The 26,345-nt window shown below is 39.2% G+C and overlaps 1 protein-coding gene across 9 annotated transcripts in view; it reads left to right on the top strand.

The window, feature by feature from the left end:
* Positions 1-26,345, top strand: part of CDCA2 (cell division cycle associated 2) — a 50,560-nt gene that overhangs the window by 13,013 nt on the left and 11,202 nt on the right. For 7 of the 9 annotated variants that reach the window (XM_077868800.1, XM_077868796.1, XM_077868801.1 and 4 more), the window contains exons 5-13: positions 2,278-2,428; positions 4,144-4,340; positions 6,172-6,256; positions 11,873-12,081; positions 14,337-14,421; positions 14,854-15,107; positions 19,307-19,385; positions 20,643-20,731; positions 21,638-21,775. In XM_077868800.1, coding sequence (XP_077724926.1) covers positions 2,278-2,428; positions 4,144-4,340; positions 6,172-6,256; positions 11,873-12,081; positions 14,337-14,421; positions 14,854-15,107; positions 19,307-19,385; positions 20,643-20,731; positions 21,638-21,775 — 1,287 coding nt within the window. Of the gene's footprint in view, positions 1-1,032; positions 1,128-2,277; positions 2,429-4,143; positions 4,341-6,171; positions 6,257-11,872; positions 12,082-14,336; positions 14,422-14,853; positions 15,108-19,306; positions 19,386-20,642; positions 20,732-21,637; positions 21,776-26,345 lie in introns of those variants that run through there. The other 2 variants (XM_077868804.1, XM_077868803.1) reach the window with 2 other exon arrangements.

Here is a 26,345-nt window from a genome sequence, read left to right as displayed (position 1 = left end):
CAGCACCACTGCTATGACCCTAATGTGATTCCTGCCTAGATTACCACCTGCTCCTTCCTAACTGGTCCCCTATCTTGCCTCCTTCCCTAATCCACCCAGCATCCCACAGAATGGTCAGAGATGGACTGAATCAGATCATTCATTCTGCTGCTTAAAACCTTCAGTGGCTTTCTGTTATGCCTTGAATTAAACCCAGACCCCTTCTTTAAAGCTTTCATCGCCCTTCCTGATGTGAGCCCTGCCCACCATTAGCTTTAAGTCCCCATCTCCTTCCATTTTCTGGGCATGGTTGGTTTTTTTCCTGTTGTGTCCTGTTTCCTTCTTAAGCTTTTGTTCTTATTCAGCCTTGTATTGCAGAATGCCTTTCTCCCCCAACATCTTTGCTCCACCACCACTTTCTCCTTGTTTTTGTTTCATCTCTGCTATTGCTTTAGATAGAATGCTGTTTTGACTAAAGCAAAAGCAGCTCTTTACCGTATTGCATCACATTCCTTTTTTTATCTTCTCAATAGCACTTATTGTACCTGTAAGTATATTAATATGGTTTTCAGAATTTCAGTCTAGAATGTAATTCTAGAATGTAATCCCCTGTGTCCTTAGCCCTTGGGACAGTTATCTGGTACACAGGAGGAATGTTGTTGACTGACCAAGAGAATTCCTGACAAAAGAATAAAGCAGTGCATTTTGAATGTCTCGTTTCCCTTGTAATATTCCTGTTCTCCATCAGGAAATAGGGGAAAACGATTCTAACTGGGGAACCTTTCATTTGTTTTAGGCAACATTTCAAACTACTTTAAATTCCTAGGACATTAAACCTACCCCCCTACCATGTTTAAATAGGAGTACCATTGTTAGTGGTAAATGGTATGACTTTGGGATAATCCATTTCTTTTCTCCATATCTCATAGATAAAAGTTGGCCACCAACTTTTTATGAATGTTAAGTGTTATGTCATAAAGGTTTACATCATCAACCATATTTGGATTTAAAATATCCTGTTATTATGTAACAGTTTGCTTTGTGAATGTATTTAACTGGGAATAGAATCAAATGTGTGAGCAGATCCACCATCAAACATGGCTTCAAGCTTTTAACTGATTTTCCTCCATATGATGTTGTAAAGGGAGGTAATTTTTTACTTTACTTTTGCATAGTGTACTTCTTAAATTGTTACAAGCTCCAAATTAGTGGAAATACATTAGTCTAAATAATAAAGGGGGGAAAAAAGCACCTGGATGGAGAATTTAATAATTTATGAATTTAATAAATTGTATGTTACTTGTATGTTTCTGGCACTTCTATCCCTGCCAGTGTCAGTTTTGCTTGATGACGCCTTGGTTGAAATCCCATTAGAGTTTCCAGAGCACTCTTGTGCAGACCATCCAACTTTGGCTTTGTAGTTTTAGCGAATGGCCAGCTTTTAGCTCTAAGGAAGTAAGGTCTCATGAAATCAGGAAAATTTAGCTAGGGAGAGGTTGAGTGTGAAGCTGGATATCTGGGCTACTATGGAACATCTGTGTCTCATCCCGGCCTACCGGGGAGAGGGTGTGTATGGATGGAAATGAGCTGTCACACCAGCTTGGTGTGATACTAGGTATGTTGAGACCTACGTGTGTCATGCAGATAATTTTCAATGGATTCTTTTTAGCAACTCTGGTGAACTTTGCAAAGTGGCAGGTTCTTCCGTCCCCTTTCTTGCCTCCTCTCCAGGATTTGGTTATTTCCTGTGTTCTCCATATAATTGCTTTGATTGGCTTCTCAAGCATTTTTGTGCTAAACTTTCCTTTCCAATTTGATTTGCTGAGGCTGCCTCAGGCTATGGACTCTAAAAGAGAGGCTTTAAACTCCCCAGAAGGAATCCTTTTAAAGAGGTATTTAGTCCCCGAACAACAATTGGGGATGTGTTTTGCATGAGTGCTTTCTTAAAGTTCTTCCCCACCTACTCCAGACTTCTGTCATGTGTGTGGCCTGACTAATAACAGTATTGAGCCCGCCTGTAGCTACACATCTAGACGTACCACGCAGCTGTTCTCTGTGCTTGGGTTCAAAACTGAGGAAGATGTAGAGGAAGAAACTAGGATGATGGCAGCACCCAAAATACTCAAACTGAAAATACGTGATTCAAAGGAGAAGAGGCTCTGCTACACTCATTTATCACCTCTGATCTTCAAAAAGCCCTTATGTATTTAGTCCTGGATGCAGTGGTTATAGGCCTAGAGTAGAGAAATTGTGTTCAATTTCATTTATAATACATTGCATGTCTCTGTATTTTAACAGGGCAGTCCTGTACTATATCGGAATGTTAATTCCTTAAGGGAGCAAATGTCTGCCTTCCAGTCAGCTTTCCACTGCATAAAGGAGAATGAAAACATGACCGACCCTCCTGGATTCTCAGAGGCAGAAGGAGAGTTCAAGACAACAGGCTCGAGTGAGTAGAAACCATGCAGTCAGTTTGGACTACTGTATTTATTCAGAGAAGCCTGTGCGGGATAAAAAAATTTAGTTCCACAGTGTGAAGACAGTCTTTTCTGAGCAGAGCTGTATTTTTAAATGGAGCCTAACATTTAAAATTTGGAAAATTTCACACAAAAATTTGGATTTCTGGTTTGTCTAGAAAAAAACCTGATATCAAACAGTCCCAAGCCTGCATTTCCACATGGCCACAGTTGAGTTTTAAGTGTTAACATGTCAGAGCTGGTTGACTGTTTCATCTTTAGAATAAGGACATGTGGGGATCCCTGGGTGGCGCAGCGGTTTGGCGCCTGCCTTTGGCCCAGGGCGCGATCCTGGAGACCCGGGATCGAATCCCACGTCGGGCTTCCGGTGCATGGAGCCTGCTTCTCCCTCTGCCTGTGTCTCTGCCTCTCTCTCTCTCTCTCTCACTGTGTGCCTATCATAAATAAATAAAATATTAAAAAAAAAAATTTAGAATAAGGACATGTGGCAAATTGGAGCATTCAAACCTTGATTTTTAGAGGTTTATTATTAAGTTTGGCAAGCATTTCTATGAATACCATACACCCAGCTGTGATGTTATAAGCAGATATATCTAATCCGACATCTTAATAGCCTGTCCTATTCTCTACCATAACTTTTAGATTGTAATTCATTTGGTTATTTTGTCCTGTCACTTTTGATTTTCCAATCCTAAAGCATTTGAAAAACCAGAATTAGACAAAATCTTGACCTCACCATAATCATCATAATCATTCCTCTGGTGCTTTGCACACTGAGGTTTCAAATGATTTTGTTTTGGTTTCTTGAACCATCTTCAGGTGCATTTCAACACCTCCTCTTGTTCAGTGTGCACACCATTATTTAAGACAAGTCCAGTTCATCTCCTCCTCTGGCCCGTGACCCACTCCAGCGTACTTGTTTGTAGTTTGTAACTTACCTATCTTTCACTTTTGACCTGCATTTTAAAATAATTTACTGACCTGATTGCTATAGTTCTGCAGGTGACTACATTCACTTTTTGTAGCTAAGAGGAACTGAGGTGCATTTTGGCTGTATATTTCAGAAAATCATACACAAAGCAGAACCAGTATTAGAACATAACTACATCCGTTAAAATGTTCAAAAGAGGGGCTCCTGGGTGGCTCACTTGGTTAAGTGTCTGCCTTCGGCTCAGATCATGATCCTGAGGTCCTGGGATCCAGTCCCATCTCAGACTTCTTCTCTGTGGAGAGCCTGCTCCCTCTTCCCCTCCACCCACTCATGTGCACACACACACACACTCTCTCTCTCTCTCTCTCTCTCTCTCTCTCTCTCACCCTCTCTCCCTCCCTCTCCCCCTCTCCCTCTCCTTCTCTCTCCCTCCCTCAGATAAATCTTTAAAAAGTTCAAGAGAAAAGGCCTCATTGTAAATTTTAAAATAGAGTGAGATACTCTATCAGAAATGGAAATGCATATTAGCATATCTTTGTACATTTTTAAAGTCTAGAAAAAGAATTTAATATTTACCTTTTTAGTAGTGTTGCTCTCTTGCCTTTCAGTTAGATTTCTTCTGAAGAGAAAAATGTACTTTTAATTGATAAAGCGTTTAGACTCAAGCATTACATTTCACTAAGATTATTTGTAACGTTTAAAAGTGAACATTTATGCCTGCCTGCATTATGTTTTTATTTTGTTTCGTATATATAGGCAAAAAGGAAAGTCTTGGTGAATGTCAAGAGTCTGCATTCCGTGCAAACTTATCATCCAAACGTCGAAGGATATGCTCTCAGAGTAACGTTGATGAAGATCTAAGTGATGCGGTTCATCTGCAGATATTCAGTAGTGCCACTTCCAATGCAGGCAAAATGTGTGCTGTTGATTCTGCTTTTGCAGATTTTTCTGAGGTAATTCACTGACCAGAATCCTAGGAAAATGAAGCTTTGGTTTCTGGCTAGACAGTTTTAAGACTGTCAGAAACTTTTTTTCAGTTATGGTACCTGGTACTTAGATATTACAGCAGAGTTTTAAGTTATACTGTGTATGTATGTGCGTGTGACAAGTATTTCTTGTCAGATAAAAATCTGTTGTTGTTGTTGGTTAGCTTATTGATTATTTGACGATTTTGATTAGTATGTTGCTTTTCGTTATGAAAAACACTTTATGAAACTACTAAGCTCTCTGGTCTTCTGCCTGTGAGATATTGTTCTAGATACTGATGGTACAACAGAAAATCATGGTCCAGCCCTTGAGCAAATTTTAGCCAGCTGGAGGAGGCAGACACAGGAGCGGTTATTTACACTTAACTGGCAGATGAGTTGAAGACTCTATATGGGCTGTGCAGCTCAGGTCTGGGGGTCTTACACTTTGACCTTTTCTGCCCCTAAGTGGTTCAGTACTGGCTGGGAAGCAGGGTGCTGTTTAGCCATTCCTCCTTTGTTCTGTTCACTTCTTTCAAGTGGCAGTAGGGATTTTTGTTCCCTACTTAAAGCCTGTCAAGATTATCAAAAGACGATAAACAACATAATTAAATACTACTATTGAGGATCCCTGACCTTCTCATCACATGTGAATGGGAAGCTAGTTCTCATCACTGGCTTTCCTTGCTTTAGTTCTGGTATGACCCAGCAGATTCCCGTATCTTTAGTGAGAGGGGACACCTGACACCAGCAGATCTGAAACTATTTTCTGTTGCTTCTCTGTCACAAAGATTCAGTACATATCCTGTTGATCTTATTGGACTAATATAATAAATGTTTGATAGTCATTAAAGATTTCTCAGGGTCTAATAGGTTTCACTTGGGAGTCCCTTATAATCTCTGCTCCCTCTGTTTTTTTCTAGTTGTTAATGAAATCATCCAGCAAAACCAATAGTTTCTCATCAGAACTCTCATCAGTTTGGACATATATTACGATTTGAAAATGGTGTCCACGTTATTATGAATGTGTTTTCTATCCTAGCCATTAATAGTTTTTCTATCCTAGCTATCGATACCTTGATTAATAATGAACGTTTTTTCATTATTTTTTTAAAGATGTATTTATTTATTTTAAGAAGGGGGCAGGGGAGAGCATGAATCCTTCCCATTCATGGGCAGAGGGAGAAGGAGAGAGTATCTCAAGCAGGCTCCACAGTGAGCGGGGAGCTCAGCATAGGGCTCGATCTCATGACCCTGAGATCTGACCTGAGCCGAAACCAAGAGTTGGATGCTTAACTGACTATACCACCCGGGTGCCCTCATTTTTCATTATTTTTGTGATTTTTCCTCTTTAAAATCCATCAATATAGTTTTCTGGACTTCAGACAGTAAGGCAACAAAAGTGTGTCCTATAAACTTTTCTTAAGGAGCTGAAATCTGGGGATGCCTGGATGGCTCAGCGGTTGAGCATCTGCCTTTGGCTCAGGGCGTGATCCCGGAGTTCTGGGATCGAATTCCACATTGGGCTTCCTGCATGGAGTCTGCTTTTCCCTCTGCCTATGTCTCTGCCTCTCTCTGTGTCTCTCGTGAATAAATAAATAAAAATCTTTAAAAAAGAAAAGCTGAAATTTGTTTCATAGGATGTTTAGGCTGCAGTTACAGTGAATACTGTGTTTTTAGTTCAATTGCTGTGGACTTTCATAATAATCAGCTAGGTCATGATTTGACATCAGATTTCCAGATAATCTCTAATGCTTACAAAGATCTCCATACTCCTGTAAGTAGTAAGATTTAACATTTCTTTAATTCTTCCCTCAAGAAATCTTTTGAATCTGGCTTAACACAGTCCGGATATTTAGTTGAAGAGTCTGTTTCACTTCTAGAGCTCACAGAGGCTTCAAATGGTAAGTATTTAATCTTTCCTTAGTACTTGTGCCAGTTGATCTATGTGCTAAACTTTGGGGAAACTGAATCCATGCCCTATATTTTAGGAGCTCTTGGTCTAGTTGGAATGTTTCAGAATTCCTGTTAGAGAATAACTTTTTTTTTTTACTTTGACTGCCACTGATAAGAAAGTGAAATATTTCCAAGTTGATAGAATCTGTTGTAAAAAACAGGATGTCTGAACGCACAAGTGTATTTTGTAAGAGGAAACATATGCGTTTTATTTTTTGTTTTGTTTTCTTGTTTTATTTTGTTTTTAAGTGTGGAAAGGGACTAGCGTTTATAACTTTCCCTGAATCAATATGCTTGTATTGAGTGAAAGTCACCAGTTAAGGTATTAGGTTTACTTTCAACCCACCTGTGTCTTTATCTTTAAAGTAAGACTTACAGATATATATAGACTTCTCCCTTGTTCTCTTCATCTACCTGTTGATTTGTAACCCTTATCTTTCCTTTAGTAAACTGGCAAACAGTAGTTCCCTGAATTCTGTATGCTGCTCTGGAAAAGTTAAAAGAACATTAAGGAGGAGGTCCTGAGAACCTCTTGATTGATAGCCATTCTGTCAGAAGTATAGGTAACAATCTGGACTTGTGACTGACATCTGAAGTCTAAGGAGGAGGTTGTTGGAACTCCAGTCTGTAGTATGTCAGTCAGAAGCACAGGTGACAGCCTGGCACTTGGGGCTGGCATCTTAAATTGGAGGTAGGGGACACTCTTATAGGATTGAGCCCTTAACCTGTGGAACCTGATGCTATCTCTGGGTAGTGTCAGAATTGGGTTGAATTCTTGGATACCCTGCTGGTCTAAGATAAGAATGCCTTGGTGGTATTGTGTGTTAGAAAATCCCTTCCCCCCATGTTGGAATTGAGTCCTGAAACCCAAAAAAGAGTTGTTAGGGGAAATAGATCTGGACAGTTTGTAAAGTTCCTATATCCCATCCACCCAGCCACGTTTTTTTATGGTCATTTACAGTATAGATATACTCTACATTACTTTTCTATTCATTTTAAGTCCCACAGTGTTTTTCCTTGACACAGTCACGTGTATTGGGAGCAGAATCTTTTATGATTACCCAGATAGACACCATTTCTGATGCTCTTCATTCCTTGGTGAAGATTTGAGTTTCCCTCTGCTGTCATTTACCTTCAACCTGAAAAAGAACTTCCTTTAGCATCTTGTAATGTATGCCTGCTCCGACTTAATTTGAATCATAAAATGGATGGGTCACAGAGCCAGGTTTATAAACTGGTTACCCAGATGAAATAAAATAGTCTTACCTTCATCATTTCTTAACAATTCTCTTGCTTTCCTCCTGTGGGACTTCGTCTTAAATGACAGATTCTTTGATAGTAGTTATAGAATGTATGAGGTGTGGTCATTAAAAACCTGTCACTAAATAAGACACCTCCCTCTACAATCTTTTTCAAGTGGGAACATCACAAGAGCCAACATATCCCATTTTAACACCTCTCTAGGCTCTAAGCAGAAATACTGTATGACAGGAAAGAAGAGCTTTGATTAAAGGAGTCTGGTCAGCACCAGTTTAGCACTCCATGTGCTAAACTGGTTTTTTAGTGGCACCCCAGAATTAATTCTGCCCCAAATAGTCCACCTTTCGGAAGGGTGAAAAGATTTTGTAAAGGAGGATAGACGACACTTGGAGGAGGGCTTGCAGAGGAGAACCCGCAGGATAGCTCCACAGTGTCCTTGCCTACTCCACTTCGTCTGTTTCACCCACCTAGCTGGAACTCCGACCCAGAGACCTGTGTATCTGCTCTGTTCCCACCCCACATATGTCTGTGCAGAGTCTTGTGTGTGCTGATAGCCTCACCGCATGTTTTGTCTCCCCAGGGAACCTCAGTGCTGCCTGGCTGTCCCTTCTGTTCCTTGATCACCTCATTTTTGTACCTCCTCTTTTCTCTCGGGCTTCTAATCCTCTAATCCTCCTTCCCTTCCCTTTTTTTTTTTTAAGATATTTATTTATTTATTGCAAAAAATAATTCTTCAGTGTAAGCATGTTTCATGCAGTATCTTTCTTCCATATCAACATACATGCACATAATTAGATATCATTCAAAATTGAACTGGACCTCATGCATTTGTATTTGTTAAATCTGGCAGCCCTACTCATGAATGACTGATACAAGTTTCTTGTGCCTCTTTGTAGTCCATGGCTGCTTCTGTCACCAAGAGAACAGATGTCAGAAGCAAGTGGCCTGGGGCAATCCCCACCACACTCGTGCCTCTCCAAACAAGTGTGCCCCTCCCTTTCCTCCTATTATGGTAGATCTCCATGCTCTGATCCAAGGGTAATCCCTTCCCTCTTCGAGGACCTTCTGCTTGAGGTGTTTCCTCTTCTCCTTTTTTTTTTTTTTTCCTCTTCTCCTTTTAACACAATGTGCTATATTATCTCCCATCTTCAATTGGCCCTTGTCCCAGGTTTCCTTTCCAGCCAAAACCCCATGTCTTTGCTTTCCTCTATAGCAAAGCTCCCTTTAAGACCAGGTCATGCTCAGTCTCCTAGTCTCCCATTCTCTCTCTCTCTCTCTCTCTCTTTTTTTTTAAGATTTTATTTATTTATTCATGAGAGATGCAGAAAGAGAGAGAGAGAGAGGCAGAGACATAGGCAAAGGGAGAAGCAGGCTCCATGCAGGAAGCCCGATGTTGGACTCGATCCCGGGACTCCAGGATCACGCCCTGGGCTGAAGGCAGGCACTAAACCCCTGAGCTACCCAGGTATCCCTTCCATTCTGTCTTGACCCAGCTCCAAACAGGCTTTGGTCACCAATAGCCTGCTTGCTATCCCAGTAGTTCCTCTCAATAGAACCTCTTCTCGGGGTCCCAGCGTGGCAGGCAGAGCTGCCTGGGCATCAGGACACCATTCTCTCATGTTTTCCCTTCTTCTACTGATCATTCCTTGTCTGTTTTCTTTATTTCTTCTCTTCCATCCTTTAACTTTTCAACACTTGAATGCCCTGGGTTCAGTGCTCAGACTTTTCTTCTCTGCACTCACTCCCTAGGTGATTGTGGGTATTCTCACAACGTTAAATGCTATCCACAATGCTGTTGACTCCGAAACTTAAATACCTCTCTTTGGCCTCCTCCCTGAACTCTCAGGTGCCCAATTGCCTTTTCCTGTCTCCACAGGAGTGTCTGATGAACATCTCAGACTTAACATACTCAAACAGGTCTCAATTACTTTTCCTTCCCAGTCTGCTCATCTTTTTTTTTTTTTTTTTCTCTTTTTTCATCTCAAAAAACGATACTGCCATTCACGCAGTTGCTTGTATCAAAAACCTTGGAGTAACCTTGGCCACCTCCCTTATAAAGGTTAAACTTCAGGGGGCCCCTGAGTCACCCAGTTGGCTAAATGTCCGGCTCTAATGTTGGGCTCAGGTCAGGATCTCAGAGTCCTGGGATTGAGCCACATGTCGGGCCCCACACTCAGTGGGGAGTCTGCTTCAGGATTCTTAATCCCTCTCCCCATGCTGCCGCCACCCCCCACATGCACCCCCCCCCCCCCAGTACATCTTAGAAAAGAAAAAGTTAGACTTTTGATTAACAAGTGCTGTTGGGTTTATCTTGACGATCTATCAAATGTCTAACCGCTTCCTACTCCCTAACTATTATCACTGTGGTCCAGGCTACCATCTTATCTTGCCTGGATTATTTTGTGTCTCCTCTTATGTGATTTCCCTCCTTCCACCCTGGTGGACCCCCCCCTCTTCAGGGTTTTCTACATGGCAGCCAGGGTGCTCCTTTTAAAATGCTAGTTACTATGTTATTCTCTTTCTCAGGATCTTTCATTGACCTCCCACTTACTTACAACAGTACCCAGTCCACACCTGACCTAGTCTTTAGTCTTCTCTTGGAGCTTCTTAGCTCTCTTCTCTTTGCTCACGCTGTTCCAGCCACAGTGGCTTTGTTCTACCTCTGTGTGTTGGTATAATTCTGTCTCAGATCTCTGCACTTGGCTTTTTGCATGTAGTGTTCTTCCCTAGATACATGCATGGCTCACTTCCTCACTTCATTCAGGTGCCTGCTTGATCCCTGAACACCTCAAAACAGCAACTTTCCCCTCCCACCTTATCCTACCACATCTCCTTAATTTCTACGTTATTTCCTTTAAAGGCATATATTACTACTTGTTAACTATACACTTCTTTAACTTTTTATTTTGAGATGACTGTAGAGTCATAGGCAGCAGTACAAAATAATATATAAAGGGATCCAGTGTTCCCTTCCCCAACGTTCTGCCAATTGTAACATCTTGAGTAGCAATAATAGAGTGTCACAACCAGGAAATTGTCACTGATACAATCCATGGACTTCCCCCCTCCCCCCCAGATTTCATCAGTTTTACCTGCACTTATTTGTGTTTATATTTAGTTCCACGTACATTTATGACCTATAAACTTAACGTGACCACACTGCAGACAAGATAGAGAAAGGTTCAGCATGGGTCCCTCACACTATGCTCCCCTTCGTTAGCCATCGCTCCCTCTCTCCTACCCCTCCTGTGTTTTTTATGGTCCGTTTATCACCCAAAGGCTGGGGGCCTTTGTGTGTTTTGTTCATCATTGTATCTTTAGCACCTAGAAAAGAGTGCCTGTGACATGATAAGTGCCCAATATATATTTGTTAAATGTTGATCGTAAAGGAAGTGCTCTCTTGTGAGGAAAAAAATATACACCAGTAAGCCTTGTCTTGTTTGAGGGCATACACAGCATATACCAGTTTCGATTTAATTTCTCCTCACATCCCATCTTTTCCCTCCCACCACCCTTGCGGGCTGAAATTCCTCTGACTCCAGCAGTGAAATTGATCATCATTCATTGCTCAACTCATGGTAGTTTTATGGTGCGAGGCCTAGGAGTCTTGAGTAAAGGCAGACTAATAGCTGTTTCATGGGCATTTTCTTGTTTTTGTTTTTTTTTTTAATTCATGAGAGACAGAGAGAGAGGCAGAGACATACATAGAGGGAGAAGCAAGCTGGTGGGAGAGGAACCTGATGCAGGACTCGATCCTAGGACCCCAGGATCATACCCTCAGCCATGGGAAGACACTCAACCACTGAGCCACCCAGGCATCCCTCATGGGCATTTTCTTAAATTTGTTGGGTGGCCAAAACTCCTTGCTCACCTTCACCCACCGTAGTTAGATTTGAATTGAAAGTTGTGGCCAGTGCCATTTCTCTTTATGTATCCAAATGAAATTCCAGATGTTATTCCCTAAGCAGGATATGTTAGGGTCAAATTTTTTTCCTTCCTTTTTTTTTTTTTTTTAAAGATTTTTATCTATTTATTCATGAGAGACAGAAGGGGTGGGGGTGGGGGCAGAGACACAGGCAGAGGGAGAAGCAGGCTCCATGCAGGGAGCCTGATGCGGGACTCGATCCTGGGTCTCCAGGATCAGGCCCTGGGCCAAAGCCAGATGCTCAACCACTGAGCCACCTGGGCTGCCCAGGGTCAAATTTCTTATAGCATCTTAGTCTCTTTGCAAAGACATATTTTTGCTGTAGAACAACCTGATTCAGATGTCTTCTGCCTCTCTTGTTTACATGCATCCTTTGAAGGAGTCAAGGTTGCTGAGTGTATAGAGGGCAAAAGTTCAAGTGATGCTCTTCCACCTGACAACTTTATAGAAGTGAGTGCAGACCCAGCTCCTGAAGTCAGGTCCCTGGTCTCTCCACTGTGCAAAAGGGACGTTCCATCCTCTGAGACCTTTGTACTTCGTTCTGTGCTGAAGAAACCCTCTGTTAAGCTGTTTCCAGAAAGCCTGCAGGTAAGTTTAGATCTACTTCTCCTAAAGCAAATAGAATAAAAATTCATTTTGGCTTAAAACAATTCTTGTGATATGTTGTATATGTCATACTGGTTTAAAAGAAGCTATCTTGCCCTAATGTTTTCCCCTCCTTTTCTTACAGCACTATGCAGAGATCCTTCCTGCCTGCCTGCCTTTCTACCTACCTACCTTCCTTCCTTTTTTCTAAACTCAGTATGGAATATAACTTGTAGAATTTACTGTGGGCAGCTATATTTTGAGTTTCAGAGTTATTGATGTATGAGTCTGTTAATTATTTCCACCTAAAATATTTGGTCTTAGAGATAGCTTTTTTATAGGCATGTACCTTTCTCTAAACTGAGCTAGTATGAGCTAAGAGTAGGTTGGTGGGAATTGGCTGGAGCTTACTATTAAGTACTTCCTTTTCTTTCTTTCTTTTTTGTGCCTGTACATGCACACGAACTATGGTGGGGAAGGGTAGAAGGAGAGAGAGAATCTTAAGCAGGCTCCATGCTCAGCACGGAGCTCAAGAGAGATCATGACCTAAGCCAAAATCAAGAGTCAGATGCTTAACTCACCGAGCCATCCAGGTGCCCCTTATTGAGTTCTTTCTACAGACAGTTCTGGTATATCATGTACATGCAGCACTGGTACTCCAAGGAGCCCAGTGCTGCATTAGCCCCATTCTATATAAACTTACGCTTGAGGCTGTTAAATGAACCCAGGTAAATCTGATAGTGAAATCCATGGCAGGCTGTAAATGTTGTGAGAGGTTGAGGGGGTGGCCTCTGGAGTCCACATGCCTGATTTCAGATCCTCACTCTGAAGTTTAACAAGTAGGCAGATTATTAACCTTTTTGTACCCTGGTTTCCTTATCTTTGAAACGACAATGTTAGTAACTACATTACATGGTTATTTGAGCATTTTAACTGGGATAATAATTTGAAATTAGCACAATGCCTGTCAAATGAGAAGTAATTTTTTTTTCAATCCGTAGACATTTAAGTATAGAACCATGCCTATACATCTTTAAAGCCAAAATGAACTAGACTACCTTCTATCTATCTACATGAATAGTTAATGGTCAATGGCTGTTTAAATGTTTAATAGTTTTTCTGGTTAAAGAGCTGACGTGAGTCTCTGCAGCACTGCTCATTCATATCTTGTACATTTTATCTTCTCCTCAAACAGACTTAGCATCTTCATGATCCAAATAACCCTTACTGATTAACAGCATTACATAGCAAACATCAAGTCCTACCACTAAAATTCTATGAAGATTTTTATAATCCAAGGTTTGTGGGTGTATACAATTTGAATTGTTTGCTAATTTTCATGGTGGTTTTAATTAAAGATAGCCTAAAAATTCACAAGAATTTTATTTTCTAAGCTCATTTATTTCACAAATACTGATATGGGCATTCTCCTCGTCAGGAAAATAAAATGGACTTGAGAGAGAGTTGCTCAAGAAGATTGGTTTGGGGCAGGACAGTTGCTTAGAAATGGTGCTGCTCTTGGAGCAGGTGCACTGGAGAAAATGAATAGCTCTAGAGAACAAGGGCTGGTCCGGGATGTAGGAAGCAGATGAGGATTTGGAGGTGACTTATGGACCCCACAGCCCTGGCTCTGTCCTGCTTGACTCCAGTGGGCCTGTGTTGAGTTTGGCCATGTCTGGTGCTTCAGGACTTGCACTGTCCCTTCCTCACCAGCTTGCCTACTCTATCATCTTTTGCTAAGTAGAGAGGGACAAATACTATCTTCTTTTCTTGTTCCTAACTCAAGAATATAGTAATGTGGACGAGAGGTTTACATATTTATCAAAAGTGCGAGTTACGTGTTTAAAAATAAAACACCCCATTATGTCATTTACCTATTGTTTTCTTGTTTTTGTGCAATTCTTATAACTGTAGTTAGTCTGCGTCGTCTGGCACCATTTGTATGTGGCTAGTATGACTCTAGCCACTCAGATTTTCCATAATTTCATTTGCCAGATTAAAAATGATGAAGTGAATTTAGCCCATATTATGGATTTCTGTTCTTTAATTTTGGCCTAAAATACTATTTACTGAACTAATGTTTAGGGCATCCAGTTTTTCTTTGTGGCTCATCATTAACCCCAAACCATTATGAAAGTGAATGTAATCTGCAATGCTAAATAGTATCTAGATCTTGGCAGAAAAAGAAGTTCAAGTTGTCGGTTCTTAATGACTGTGCATATGCATTTATATGTGTAAAATTTTTCATTGATATTTAGGAACACTGTGACAATCTCTGTGATGATGGGACTCATCCAAGCTTAATCTCAAATCGTGCAAACTGTTGCAAAGAACAAAAAGCAGGTAAGAAATTCACATTTATTTTGAAGCCTGAGGATATCATTTCCTTGTGAATCATTTGATGGTAGTATGTGGTATTTTCAGTGATCTGCTAAATGCCGTGGTGCTTCTCATATTCTATGGGAATGGAGAACAGTTGGTTGGAATCTCTTTGGAGAGTTTCACAGTCGGTCTGTCCATTTTGCCTGCCCATTTGTGCTTAATGGTAACACTTGTAAAGGAACTTATTATTCCAATTTTGTAAACTTCTAAGATACTTATGCAAAATTTACTTTAAAATCTATTACTATATTTTAGAACTGCTTCCTTTTCCATTTTGAATTTATGTTTTCTACAAACTATTTTCTATTATAAAAGCTGTATCTAATTATGTTAAAAGATTCTAGCTTATGCATTTTTAGATAATTCTTTTATCTACTCATTTATTATCTATAGAAGGTCAAGAAAATTGTAAAGTGCCAGCCTTTCTAAATATCAGGAAGAGGAAGAGAGTTACTTTTGGAGAGGATCTAAGCCCTGAGGTGTTTGATGAGTCTTTGCCAGCAAATACTCCGTTGCGAAAAGGAGGAACACCTGTTCGAAAAAAGGATTTAAGTAGTATCAGTCCCCTGCTACTTGAGCAATCACCACCAGTTCCTGTGCAGTTGCAGTTATCACAACCAAATTTTGATGACAAGGGGGAGAATCTTGTAAGTGTGAAAAATGTGGAACAAACTTGTTTATATTTTCATCAGACCTCGCCTGTTTTGTGTGAACAATAATTATGCTTTGAAATCATGCAATGGACTAAATGATGTGTCATGGTAGAAAATAATGTGTTTTTTTAGGTAGGTTTTTTTTCTCTTTTTTTTTTTTTTTTTTTTTTTTTTTTACCCTGTGCTCATCATGACAAGTGCATGGGGTATTAGCTGTGTTCTCATACTTGCATGACTCCTTGTACATGGCATATTTCTTGGAACCTAAATACCATTGACTGACAATGTACCATTGTTTTATGGACCACCAAGAAAAGATGCTAGAAGTTAAGCTGTCACACACCATGAATTGTGAGCTGCACTCAGGTTTCAGAAGTGGGAAAATGTGAAAGAGCAACAACCTTAGAACTGATATGCTGTAAATATAAACTTTTTCCCTCTAAGATGAATTTCTGTAGGTAGAATTAATTGATGAAAAAATAGGAATGTTTTTTACCTTTTTAATACATATTGCTGAGTATCCAGAAATTGTACCAATTTGGACTTAACAGCAGTATAAATGGTTTTATTTTACTAAACTTTGTAAACTTTGGGTATGAACTTGTACTTTTTAAAATAGCTTAATAAGAGAAAAAGATGACTTGAAAATTTAGTTTCCTAATGAGGTTTGAACATTTTTCATGTTTATAAGCCATTTGAATTTCTTCTCTAGAGAATTGCCTATTAATCTTTGCCCGTTTTTATATTGGAACCATCATTCATCCTCTCCCTTGCCTTACACTTTGGAATAAGAATATTCCATTTTTAGCCAATGTGGAGTAACAGGGACCTAATTTATGTTTTCAAGAAGAACAACTAAAACAAAACAAAACCCAAAATATACAAAAATGGTTGTTCTGAGACATTGACCATCAGGATGGGCAGGATAGTGACAAATGAGGCAAACTGCATGAGCCCCAACTTAACTGCCCAAGCTGGGTGTCCAGGCCACAGCACAGGAGGGGTTTACCTGGTGGAGCCTGGCAGTTTCCATGAGCTGAGAAAATGGAGTTGGGAGTCTGGGAAAGCAGAGAGGCTAGAGCTCATGGCAAAGACCAGAAAGGAGAGAGCTGCACAGAGAGCTCTGGAGATCTGCAAAGGTTTTCACTGGAGACTTAGCTGAGCAGCTAAGTACTGGTCAGTGCGTGCTTGTGAATAAACTGCCTGAAGCCGGGGAAAGGACGACCTAAATGGAGCAGAGGAAACAGTCCCTACAGCTACAGGGAAGAAGGAAGTGTTACCACCAACTAAGTGGTAGAAACACCTTATATTTCAGAGGGCATCCGATACTCAGGAGCATATTGCCTCACTAGTAGAACAGAATTAGCTTAGCAAGCTTTGAAAGGACACAACTTTACTGCATTGTACAACTTAGCTCAAAAACAGCAAAAGTAAAAAAAAAAAAAAAAAAAAAAAAAAAAACAGCAAAAGTATCCAGTGTCAAATAACATTAAACTCAAAATGTCTGACTTTTCAATAAAAAACTAATGAACATGTAAGAAAAGATACCCCATGATGAGGAGAAAAATCAGTCAAGAAAAGTAGATCCAGAAATGACACATGTGGTAGAATTTATAGACGAAGACATTGAAAAAGTTACTTTATCTTTGATATGTTCAAGGCGGAGGAAAGATTGGACATGCTGAGAACATGAAGGATACAGAAAAGATCCAACCTGAATTCTATACATTATAGTCACTGAAAATTATAATCTGCTGGAAGAAAAATATGTTGAATGAGAGTAAGCATATTAAAGACTCCAAAGGAAAGATTAGCAAACCTAGAGATGTAGCAATAGAAATTATTCCCCATGAAAGAGTAGAAACGATTGAATATAAATGAGCAATTGGTGAGCCTAGGACAACTTTAGGTGGCATAATATGCATGTAATTAGAGTCCCCAAAGAGAGGAGAGATCAGAACAGAAAAAAATACTTAAATGGCTGAAAATTTTCCAATTTGATAAAATCATAAACTCACAGATCCTAAAGTTCAAATTCCCAGTGCAAGAAATATGAAATTGTACACAAAGACACATCATTGCTTAGAATCCATGATCAATCAACAAACACGAGAGGCAACAGAACTCTCATTAGAAACTGCTAGCTAAAGGACAGTGCAGCAGCATTTATTTGGAGCAAAAAAGCAAAACAATAACAGCAACAGAACTTGTTAATCCAGTGAGGGATCCCTGGGTGGCGCAGCGGTTTAGCGCCTGCCTTTGGCCCAGGGCGCGATCTTGGGAGACCCGGGATCGAATCCCACGTCGGGCTCCCGGTGCATAGAGCCTGCTTCTCCCTCTGCCTATGTCTCTGCCTCTCTCTCTCTCTCTCTGTGACTATCATAAATAAATAAAAATTAAAAAAAAATCCAGTGAAACCATCTTTCAAAACAAAGGTGAAGGACAGGCTTTTTCCGACATCTGGAAGCTGAGAGGATTCATTGCCATAGCAGGTTAGCATTAGAAGAAATGTTAGAGGAAGTCCTTTGGTTAAAAAAAAAAAAAAAAAAATTCCCAATTCAATCTAAAAAAGGGATGAAGAGCACTAAGGATGCTCACTCATCTTCAGTGGGCAGATTGTAACAGACTTTTAAAAAATTATTATTAATCTCTATAAAAGATTGTTAAAACAAGAATAATAGCATGTGTTTTGGTTTATAGCATATGTCAGTAAGATCTACAACAGAAATAACATGGTATAGAGTCTGGGAGGGGTTTTTAGGGTGTACATAAAGTGGTGGGAGTTAAACATATATGCTGCAAACCCTAAACACGACAAAACAACAAAAATATGTGGGATGCACTGAAGCAGGCTTAGAGGGAAATAATTAAAGTCTGTATTTCAACATAAGAGACGTCTCAAATTAATGATTTCAACTTCCACTTTAAGAAACTAATAGAAGAAAGCAAGTTAAAGCCAAAATAAACAGAAGGAATTAATAAAGACAAATGCAGAAATCAATGAACTAAAAAAAATTGAGAAAAAATCATCGAAATAAAAAGATAATGCTTTAGAAAAATAATATGGGTAAACTTCTAATCACACTATTCAGGGGAAATACTCAAATTACCAATATAAGGAAAGAAAGGTGGTTTGACCACATACTCTAACAGGTTTTAGAAGGATAATACAGATAAAAGGATAATAAGTATTATGAAAAACTTAATGCCAATAAATTCAACAACATAAACTAGACATGTTCTTTGAAAAATACAAACAGCCACACCTCATGCTAGAAGAAATAAATTACTTCATTAGCCCTATATCAACTGAAGAAATTTAAGTTGTAGTTGAAACCTTCCCACAAAGAAAACTGCATATCCAGATGATTTTGCTAATAAATTCTACCATATACTTAAGGAAGACCTAAATTTATGTATATTCTTTCAGACAATTTGAGGAGGTAGGAGTAATTCCCAGCTCGTTAATGTCAGCATTAATTTAATATCATAATCAGACATAAGAAAACTAGAGCTCAATATTCTCATGAACGTAATATATAAAAAAGTACTACATCATGACCAAGTGAGATTTAACCCAAAGATGCCAGTTGGTTTGATATTTGAAAAAAGAAAAAAACAGTCTATAATTTACATTATTAACAAACTAAGAAAAACCATGTGGTCACTTCTGATAAGAAGTCCAAGCAAACTGGTGATTAAAGAAGATTTCTTCAAACTGACAACTTCTATTTATGAAAAGCCAACAGCTACTATCATACTGGTAATTAGGTGGGAAAGAAAAGTTTTGACATCTGCATTTATATTGCCGTTCCCCTGAATAATAGTGAAATGTTAAGTTGTGCTTATTAATGGAATGTCCTATTTACTGTAGAGTTAGGACATGTGATTTTAAGTAAACCGAAGAGGAACTTGTTAGTGGATCATTATGGCTACTTCCATTTAATATTTCATTTGTTGGACTGTAGTTAGTAAACATAGTTTCGTTAAAGATTGGTAAATATTATAAAATCTTTTTATATTCAGTATCTTTGTTTTGCTTTGACCTTTTTTCTTAATCTTTTATTGGTTCCCCATCCCTATGCTTCCTGCAGTTCCACCTACAAAAATAAATCCTTATTTTCTTTTGGGCACATTACATGTCCACTGAATTTAAGGATGTCTAATTTCTATTCTTGTTTTTCTTTGTTTAGGAAAACATAGAACCTTTTCAGGAATCATTTGCAGTTCTGAGTCCTCTTAGTAAGTCTTCAATCTCTGAGACTCTTTCAGGTAGTAACTTTTATTTATCTTAAAATCAGACAAGTGTCATTTTCAGTATTTATATCTATGAAACTAAATCTTAATTTCTTTTTAAAATTTTATTATAACAATGCATGTTTGGTTTTTAAAAACCATGTAGTATAGGAAAGCTTATAAAAAGTCTCTTGGGGTACCTCGGTGGCTCAGTCCATTAAGTGTCTGACTCTTGATTTCGGCTCAGGTCGTGATCTCAGGGTCGTGAGATCCAAGCTCAGCAAGGAGTCGGAGCCTGCTTGAGATTCTCTCCCTCTCCTGCCCCTCCCCCTGCTTGTGTGTTCTCTCTCTCTCGAATAAATAAGTGAGTCATAAAAAAAAAAGAATTTTTTCTACATCCAGGTCCCGCACCTTGTAATCACCTGCAGTTAACTTCTGTAGGTGGTAGCCCCATTTTTCAGGTCTTTGCAGGCAGTGGAGTTGCCCTCCCAATTCTTGTCAACAGTAAATTCCTTGTGACAATTGGGAAAACTGAACGATGTGGATCATAAGGGTCATTTTTCAATTTCCAGAAGTGTTCACCAACATTAAGTTGACCTTTTGGGCCCATGTACCTTTTGAGGTCCCTGGCTTGTTTATGGTCATGACAAGGTAAGCCAGGACTTGGGTGGCAAACATCATGGGGACCATTATTCTTGTCTCTCCCCTGACGGAAATCTGTTAATGGCTTCTCATCAGCTGGAAGAGACAAACCAGGTTCACGGGAACAGAATCCAAGACATGGAGTGTGAAGTTAGAGCTATACCTAGAAGTGTAGTCTGTCATGTTCCAAAGCCCATGCTCTTTTACACATTATACTACCTTTCATTTATACCATTAAAAGGGATCAAATGAAAAAGTACCTGAATTTTGTAAGTTAAAAAAATTACTTTCATGATCATTTTAATGCCCTTTTTTTTTGCAATTTCATTGTACAAAATGTAGCTTGGAATAAAGTGACATCAGTGAGAATATGGTATTTACTGTAATGTGATTTAATCTGTTGTCTTAGGGTAATATGGTATGCTTTCTCCATGGGAAGTGGTAAAAGTTTCTGGGTTTTCAGTAAACTTTAAGTTTTAAAACATGTATCTGAATCTCAAAATTTATTCTTAGTAATTAATTATGTTTAGATACTATCTTCTGCTAAAAGCAGAGGTGAGTATCCAAAGCAGTATCCAGTGTATTTGAAAAATGATGGCTCTTACAACTTTTTGTTGGCTACCCTAATTTTGCTTGTGTCTTCCTCATCAGGCACTGATAGCTTTAGCTCTTCAAAAAACCATGAGAAAATAGCCTCCTGTAAAGTTGATAGAATCACACGGGCCTCTAACAGAAGAAATGTAAGTGTTTGTATTTGGCACAACGTATTTGTTTTTAAATCTTACTAGAGATTTTTTCTGTCTTTATGATCACATCATTTTGAATAAAATCTTGATTTAATTAGTGTCACTGAGAGCTAATAGCCTATAACCAATGGTAATGTTCTTTTTCTGATTTGATTTTAATTCTGTTAGAAAAAAATACAATAAAACAAGATGCTTTCAGAGTTTGTGTTAATGTAGAAGGTAATCCATTTGGCACATTTGTTTGGGATCTACATGGTTTTATGAATTTTACTGAAGTACACAGTGGAGAAGAGTAGTGTGTAATTACAAGAGCCAGAAAATGGCATAATTATAACTTTTTTTTACAAAAACATTGCATTTTTTGTTTTTTTTTTTTAACACTGGGTTTTAATTCTTTTCAGTAGGAGCATAACTCTCATTGGGTGTGTGTCTTTTCCTCTTTCATTAAATAAAATTGGGTTTTTGTCCAAATTCGTAAATATATACCATTATAGGGCTTTTAGCTGACATTGTTGGATGATAAACCCAGGATTCACATTTAGATAATCTAAGTGCATATCCCCCCTGCCATAACTCAATAGCAGTTAGCTACTAAGTTGTAGATGCTTAGTAAATATTTCATAAATGAATAAATCAACTGGTTTTAAACTTTTTTTTCTCCTTTAAAATAATGGACAGAGTGCATATGCTTCTGGTTCTAAGTTTAATAAGATCAGAGATTAGTAATTACTGAGCTCCTCCATTTGAATTTAAGATGGTTAAAATACTTCTAATAGAATTGGTCAATTAGAACTGGGATAGAAAACGTAGAAGCAGCGTGGGGAGGGAAATATGAGAAACACATGTCAAAACGCACTTGCTTGTGTTTTATGGTATCCCTCCTCTAAATTTGCTTTATAGCAATTGACCACTTTTGCAGAAGAGAATGTTTGCAACTTACTTAATACAGAAGCTCAGCCTTGCAAAGAAAAGAAAATGAATAGGAGGAAATCTCAGGAAAGGAAGCTCACAAGAAGAGTACTTCCTAAAAAGAATCAGGTAAGTGTGTTTTTAAAGATATAGTAAGAGTGGAAGTCATACATTTCTTTGTTGTAGGATTAGGAAAGCAAGGAAACAGAATTCTTCCAGTTAACGTTGAACCAAGAGTATTAAAATCATCATCATCATTAAGTAGAAAGGGTCAGAGGCAGTTATATACTCAGCTGTAATTACCCGAGGATCATTTTTGTGTTGTCTTCATTGTGTCATGTACATTGAGCACAGTAGAACACGAGCACCCCGATGTTTGTTTGTTTTTTTTTTTTTTTATGATAGTCACAGAGAGAGAGAGGCAGTGACACAGGCAGAGAGAGAAGCAAGCTCCATGCACTGGGAGCCCGATGTGGGATTCGATCCCGGGGTCCAGGATCGCGCCCTGGGCCAAAGGCAGGCGCCAAACCGCTGCACCACCCAGGGATCCCCGAGCACCCCGATGTTAAATTGATTCTTACCTTTGAATGTAATCTAACCTCACCCTATGAGAGGAATCGTGTAATTTCTTAGAGATGAGTGTGCCATCTGCTGCTTGTTTGACTTAGCTTCTGCAAATGGCTAGATCTCTTCCTGTATTTAAAGAAGAATGTAGAAATGGGCTCTTCATCTTCCTCAACACTTCAGGGCCTGTGCTGGCTCAGGTGACTTCATTGTGTCTTTGTGGATAGCTGATCCAGCTACTTGACCCAGTGGACCCTTTCCACTTCAGTGATCCACACACCTTCCTCTGCCATACCCCACAGCTTGTTGGTACCTAAGACCTTCCCACTTTTAGTAGTACACACTTCTGTGTCCCATTCTCTGACCCCAGCTGCCTCTCTATCCAGCCTTCTCACTCCCTTACTCATATGCGTCATCTGGCCCCTATGTGTACCCTCCAGCATTCAGATATCCTGTCATTTCCTCCATTTCCTTGTTCACCCTAAATTGCATGAGCAGTTTCACCAACTCTTGTCAGTAACCTCAGTCCTCTATCCCTTTCATGCCACTTCAACTCTGGATTAATCCACCACTGTCCCCTCTCCCATCTAACATTGCTCCTGGAGAGGCTCACAAAGGTGCTCCTGCTGCAGAGCCATAGTTTCAGATATTGTCTGAAGTCAGCTCTCATTTTCCCCCTCTTCACTCTAATCTTTTTCCCAAGGTATTGAGTGAACTAGTGACTAAACTCCAGTGCAACCTTTGAGCTCTTGTGCTTGGTTGCCACCTCCACAGTATTTGGCATAATTGAGAACATCCCTTTACAGTCTCTGTTAAAGGTTTATTTTTTTTTCCACCCACCCTTAGTTTGTACTACCTAGAGTTCTTCTCTCTGCCTTTCTAAATCGTGTATTTTCTGGGTAATGTCATAGGTGGCATGGTTGATGCCTCCCAAATCTTTCTAATGTATAAACATAATTAGTGGCCTACTATATTTCTCTTCTTAAACCATCCTACAAGCACCTCAGATATCAGCTTTTCCAAAACTAAACTCAATTTTACCCCAATATCCTGGCCACCAAAACAGTAAACTTCCATCCTGTTCCATGAAACAAAAACTGGTTTAAACATGGCCCAAACATCTGCAGTCAGCAAAGCCAGAAAAAAGCTGGAAGTTTTCCTGGTTTAATCCCTCTTTTATTTATTTTATATTTATTTTTATTATTATTTTTTTTATGATAGTCACAGAGAGAGAGAGAGAGAGAGAGAGATAGGCAGAGAGAGACATAGGCAGAGGGAGAAGCAGGCTCCATTCACTGGGAGCCCGACATGTGGGATTCGATCCCGGGTCTCCAGGATCGCACCCTGGGCCAAAGGCAGGCGCTAAACCACTGCGCCATCCAGGGATCCCTAATCCTTCTTTTAGATCCCAATCTTTTGAAAGATCCCCTTGCTGAAAAAAAACACATATGTTCAGAAATATGCATGTACCTCTATTACTGTATCAAAAATTGGTTTTCTTTATACTCTTTAAAAAACACTGCTACAAAGAATGTACACATACTTTTTGACATAAAATCAATAGCCAGAAAGTTCAGGGAGCATTGAGCATTAAGGTTTATTTCAACCCCTCCCAGGACCCCATGGAATTAAAATAATAGATATAATAAAGAGACTAGACTCAGAATAGCACTCAGAAGAGGAAGGAAGTAAGGAGGGATATTAAGCAACAGATGACAGCCTTCAGTGAATCTCTGGAAGACAAGGTGGATGAGGGCACATTAACAGATGAAAGAGGTGGATTTACAGCCCAGAATGTTCTTAGAGGGAGCCAGAGAGGCATTGGGAGCCAGCCTGCACGTGGCAATCCCAGGAGACTTTGGGCCCAGTATTAGCAGATCCAGTAGATGGTGAGAGTGAGGAGTGGTAGTAGGTAACAGAGTAAACAAAGTTCTGTATTTGAGACTATTTGCACCAGTTGGCATTCCACCCCTGTCCCTCCATGTTCTCCCATCTCAGAACAGATGTTATCGTGCAAGTGAAAGCCCTCATTCTGGCATTTGGAAAGTCCCATAGTCCTGACAGCCTGTTCTTGCCCTAAAGCACAGCCTACCCACTGATACTCCTCATTCTGCCCTGCCCCACCCTGCACAGAGTTGCCAATAGAATTTCCATGCAGGAAAGAGACTGAGATGGAACGCAGAGGAAGCTCAGACCAATTTATCCAGTGTTTCCTTATGTAAAACCAGACAACTGAGTTAGAAACAAGAGACGAAAGATCAATATTCAAAAGTTGAAAAACTTAAAAAAAAAAAAAAAAAAAGGTTGAAAAACTTACCCCGGAAAGAGATGCTATTCTGGGAATGGACGGAAACTTTATTGAAAAAAATCTAATCTACTCAGATTTAAGAAAATATTACCTGCATAAAACTAAGAAGAGGATCCTATGAAACAGGAGCAGAGGAAAAAATAGTCATATATATGTAAAATCTAGTAGTTGGACTAGACAATAAAGTTAAGGAAAGTCCCCTAGGAGGTAGAGCAAAAGAGAAATAGACTAGTAATAAGAGATGTAAAAACTGAATCTAGGAGACTATGTACGTATCTCAGAAAGAAGAAGAAGATAGAATGAGAGAAATTGTCAAAAGAAGGGATATCCCACAACAGAAAGGAGTCTTCGGGTTAGAAGGACCTACTGAATGCCTAATAAAATTTAAAAAAAGAAAAAAAGGCCAAGTCTTCAGCCTGTCGGTATGAAATTGAGCAATAAGGATAACAAGAAAAGTGGACTTTTCCTCCCTGGAAACAAGAATCTGAATAGTAAGTATCAAGTTTAACAGTAGTCGGAATGCTGAAAGATGATTGAACAGGATCTTTAAAGTTTTGAACGAAACTTGATTTCAGCCCAATACTTTGTACCCAGTCAAATTCAATTAAGTGTAGAAGAAAAAATAAAGACATTTAGACACTCAAGGACTTTGAAAGTTTTTCTTTGGATTATTACTGGAGGAGATACTCTAGGAAACTGAGGAAGTAAGCTTAAGGATTCAGAACACACTGGATCTAATGATATGGGAGAGCAGTATGTGGAAATCTCTGGTTGTTCAGCCAGCCTAGAAGAGCAACCAGGCCAAATTTGAACAAGAAGAAAGGGTGCTCCAGGGAGAAGGTCCTTGGAGAGAAAAACAAAAAGACCAATGATTGAGAAAGGAGAAGGTGTATCATATAAGAAGAAAAAGAAAGGTAATTACATACATATACCATTTCAAATAAAAGCCTGTGTATAAAAGTTTTGGAGTAAATATGAAGCAAACATTAATGTGATTACAAGCAAGTGTAAGGGAAAGTATGTTTTACAGTGCTAGGAATCATCTACAGGGGGCACCAGAGGAAAGGAATATGAGCTTTATCCTTCGCAGAGCAATGAAAAAAATTTTACACAGTCATGATGTGAATGCTATTTGTTTTCAATTAAGAGCAAAGCTTTAAGAACTGGATTGTGTAAGACGATCTAAGTGTAGCTGCTAGCAGAAGGTGAAAAGTAGATAGAGAAGATGTGAGGATGTTAGTTAGCATTCACTGTAAGGGGGTTAACAGAGCAGGTTCTATAGCCAGCCAACCTAGATTCTAAATTCTGGCTTGACCACTTGCTACCAGTGGAATGGCAGGCAAGATTCTTGATTTCTCCATTGTTTTTAAAATAAAGGGAATAGTGGTACTTAAATTTAAAAGCCTATTGTGTGCATTAAACAAGTTAATATATGTAATGTGCCGGTGCCTGGCCATAGTAGGTGCTGTGGCTGTCGTTAGGATTATTTTACAGATTAGGGGTTCAGGGTATATTTTGAACATTGATGAAAAGAAACATTTACCTTTTGACCCAGCAATCTTGTTTCTGGGAATCTGTCTCAGATCCAATGACAGAAACACAAAAAGGCATATGAGCAAAGATATTTTTTTGCAGTACCCTTTGCAATGCAAAAAACACAAAAACTAAATACCTATCAGTATGAGACTGGTTGAATAAACTATGGTGTGTTGGCCAAGTATTTTATAGCTGTAGAAAAAGTAGTGAAGAGAATTTCCAATGATGGAATGATGTCAAGATGTCTTTACTGTTGAGTGAAAAAAAACAAGGTGTAAAAATAACATATAG

The sequence above is a fragment of the Canis aureus genome, chromosome 24, assembly GCF_053574225.1.
Source record: "Canis aureus isolate CA01 chromosome 24, VMU_Caureus_v.1.0, whole genome shotgun sequence".
Taxonomy (NCBI): Eukaryota; Metazoa; Chordata; class Mammalia; order Carnivora; family Canidae; genus Canis; species Canis aureus.
The sequence above is the reverse complement of the archived record's forward strand: the minus strand, read 5'-3'. Positions and strand labels throughout refer to the sequence as shown.